The sequence below is a fragment of the Cyprinodon variegatus genome, unplaced genomic scaffold (genome assembly GCF_000732505.1).
Source record: "Cyprinodon variegatus isolate N-32 unplaced genomic scaffold, C_variegatus-1.0 Scaffold190, whole genome shotgun sequence".
NCBI classification, from domain to species: domain Eukaryota; kingdom Metazoa; phylum Chordata; class Actinopteri; order Cyprinodontiformes; family Cyprinodontidae; genus Cyprinodon; species Cyprinodon variegatus.
Window position 1 is genome coordinate 1,230,655 of NW_015150643.1, and position 2,642 is coordinate 1,233,296.

The 2,642-nt window shown below is 42.7% G+C and overlaps 1 protein-coding gene across 1 annotated transcript in view; it reads left to right on the top strand.

Moving 5' to 3' along the window:
- LOC107087675 (transcription activator BRG1) overlaps positions 1-2,642 on the top strand; it is a 20,536-nt gene that overhangs the window by 10,274 nt on the left and 7,620 nt on the right. Inside the window, exons 12-21 of the mRNA XM_015379372.1 lie at positions 16-82; positions 159-271; positions 353-500; positions 588-751; positions 869-935; positions 1,025-1,135; positions 1,561-1,803; positions 1,889-2,002; positions 2,114-2,221; positions 2,330-2,416. Of these exons, the coding sequence (XP_015234858.1) occupies positions 16-82; positions 159-271; positions 353-500; positions 588-751; positions 869-935; positions 1,025-1,135; positions 1,561-1,803; positions 1,889-2,002; positions 2,114-2,221; positions 2,330-2,416 (1,222 nt within the window). The remainder of the gene's footprint in view (positions 1-15; positions 83-158; positions 272-352; positions 501-587; positions 752-868; positions 936-1,024; positions 1,136-1,560; positions 1,804-1,888; positions 2,003-2,113; positions 2,222-2,329; positions 2,417-2,642) is intronic.

The window sequence follows — 2,642 nt, forward strand, 5'->3', positions numbered from 1 at the left end:
CGTGTTTCTCTGCAGATATGAAGTCGCACCTCGTTCAGACAGTGAGGACAGTGGATCGGAAGAAGAAGAGGAGGAAGATGAGGTACATAAGTGCTGTTTTAAAATAAAAAGATGTGGCATTTGTTCCTGGAGCTCATTTTTTGTAATTGTATCGTCAGGAGGAAGTGGATGAGCAGCCGCAGCCTGCATCGGCTCCAACTGAGGAGAAGAAGAAGATTCCAGACCCTGATAGCGAAGACGTCTCAGAAGTGGATGTCCAGCACATCATCGAGTACGCTCTCCTGCTGGTATTAAGCTCTCTCTCATCTGTGTAGACGTATCGTTTGACACCGCCGTGCTTCCTGTCTCCCAGGAATGCCAAGCAGGACGTAGATGACGAGTACGGCAATGCAAATTTCAACCGAGGCCTGCAGTCCTACTACGCCGTGGCTCACGCCGTCACCGAGAAAGTGGAGAAGCAATCCTCCCTGATGGTCAACGGGACGCTGAAACAGTACCAGGTAAGCAGCTCCTATCAGAACACGGTGGATTTGTTGTGCAGAGGAGCATTTAAAGCTTTGTGCAAACTGATTTGTGCCTGTGATCAGATTAAAGGTCTGGAGTGGCTGGTGTCGCTCTACAACAACAACTTGAACGGCATCCTTGCCGATGAAATGGGTCTGGGGAAAACTATCCAGACCATCGCACTTATTACATACCTCATGGAGTTAAAGCGCATCAACGGGCCCTTCCTCATCATCGTACCTCTTTCGTAAGTCCAAAACGTGGCATCAGCTGGTTAATTATGTGAACAGTTCAATGACAATAATTCTTAAGAAGATGATAGGAGCCATTTCAGAGAATAAAAGAACCATTTCTTCTGTTATAGGACTTTATCGAACTGGGTTTACGAGTTTGATAAATGGGCTCCATCTGTGGTGAAGGTCTCCTACAAGGTAAGTGCTGTGATAGAGAGTGGCATTACTCCTAATATTCACTCTGTAATTATTTAGTTCCATTCTTGAATGTAATGTGTCGCTTTCAGGGCTCTCCAGCCGCTCGCCGCTCGTTTGTTCCGATCTTGCGAAGCGGAAAGTTCAACGTGCTGCTCACCACGTACGAGTACATCATCAAAGACAAGCAGGTCTTGGCTAAGGTAACAAGAGACGCTCCAGACCCTCTACCAGACACCTATTGTCCTTATGCTCTGCATTGTAAACAGATTCAAACACATTTTGAGCTTTTTCACATTTCATAAAATCACAACCACAAACCTCAGTGTATTTTTAAAATAGGATAACACAGTGATGCATCACGGTGAAAGGAAACGTATGGTTTCCATAATTGTAGGACTTAAACAATTAATCGGATTAATGATGGTTTATCGATTATTGAAATAATCTATAACTAATTTAGAAATCGATAAATCATTACATGGAGTATAGAGAGTATAAAACATGCCTTTAGCTAACAGAGCAACCCCCTTTTATAGTCTTCCAATCAAATGTGAATTCGGGGGGGGGAAAAAAAGAGAAAGTAAAATGTTTGTTACTTATTTATATTTATATCTTTCCTCGATAGATCCGCTGGAAGTACATGATTGTGGATGAGGGTCACCGCATGAAGAACCACCACTGCAAGCTGACTCAGGTCCTGAATACGCACTACCTGGCCCCGCGGCGTCTGCTGCTGACCGGAACCCCACTGCAGAACAAGCTGCCAGAACTCTGGGCTCTGCTCAACTTCCTGCTGCCCACCATCTTCAAAAGCTGCAGCACCTTCGAGCAGTGGTTCAACGCTCCCTTCGCCATGACTGGAGAAAAGGTCGGTTAGAGAAAGACTAACATATTGAAATGTTTCTAAATGCCGGCAGGAAAGCAGATCATAATAAATGTCGTTTCGCCTGAAGGTGGACCTGAATGAAGAAGAGACCATCCTGATCATTCGACGTTTACACAAGGTACTCCGACCGTTCTTGTTGCGTAGACTCAAGAAAGAAGTGGAGGCCCAGCTGCCAGAAAAGGTAAACCTGTCCTTCAAAGCCTTTAACTAAAATTTTAATTCTTTTAAAGACGCATAATGAACTAACTTTAGGATTCTAAATATTATATACATGTTTCCTCGTTTGCTGCAGGTGGAGTACGTGATCAAGTGCGACATGTCGGCCCTGCAGAGGGTTCTGTACCGACACATGCAGGCTAAAGGAGTTCTACTAACAGATGGGTCAGAAAAAGACAAGAAGGTAATACAACCACGATGTTTGTAGATTAAATATAAAGAATAAAATTAAAAGGAGACATTTGAAACATGGAAGGTTTCATTTTGGTGGATTTGTTTTCTGTGTTTTTAGGGTAAAGGTGGAACGAAGACCCTGATGAACACTATCATGCAGCTGAGGAAGATCTGCAACCACCCCTACATGTTCCAGCACATTGAGGCATGAAACTCTATTCCTACCTAGAGAAGCGAGTTATCCATTAATGAATCAATCTAAACTTGATAGCAGATAATGATAATTGACAAGTTCTCATTCTGTTAAGAACCCGAGTTATTTTTCTTTGTTTTTGAGGATCTTTTCATAATACGAGGGGCTAAATATTATTTAACAATACACATAAAAAAAAAATAAAGTAGTGCATCGTCATGTATTTAAATGTTTTTTG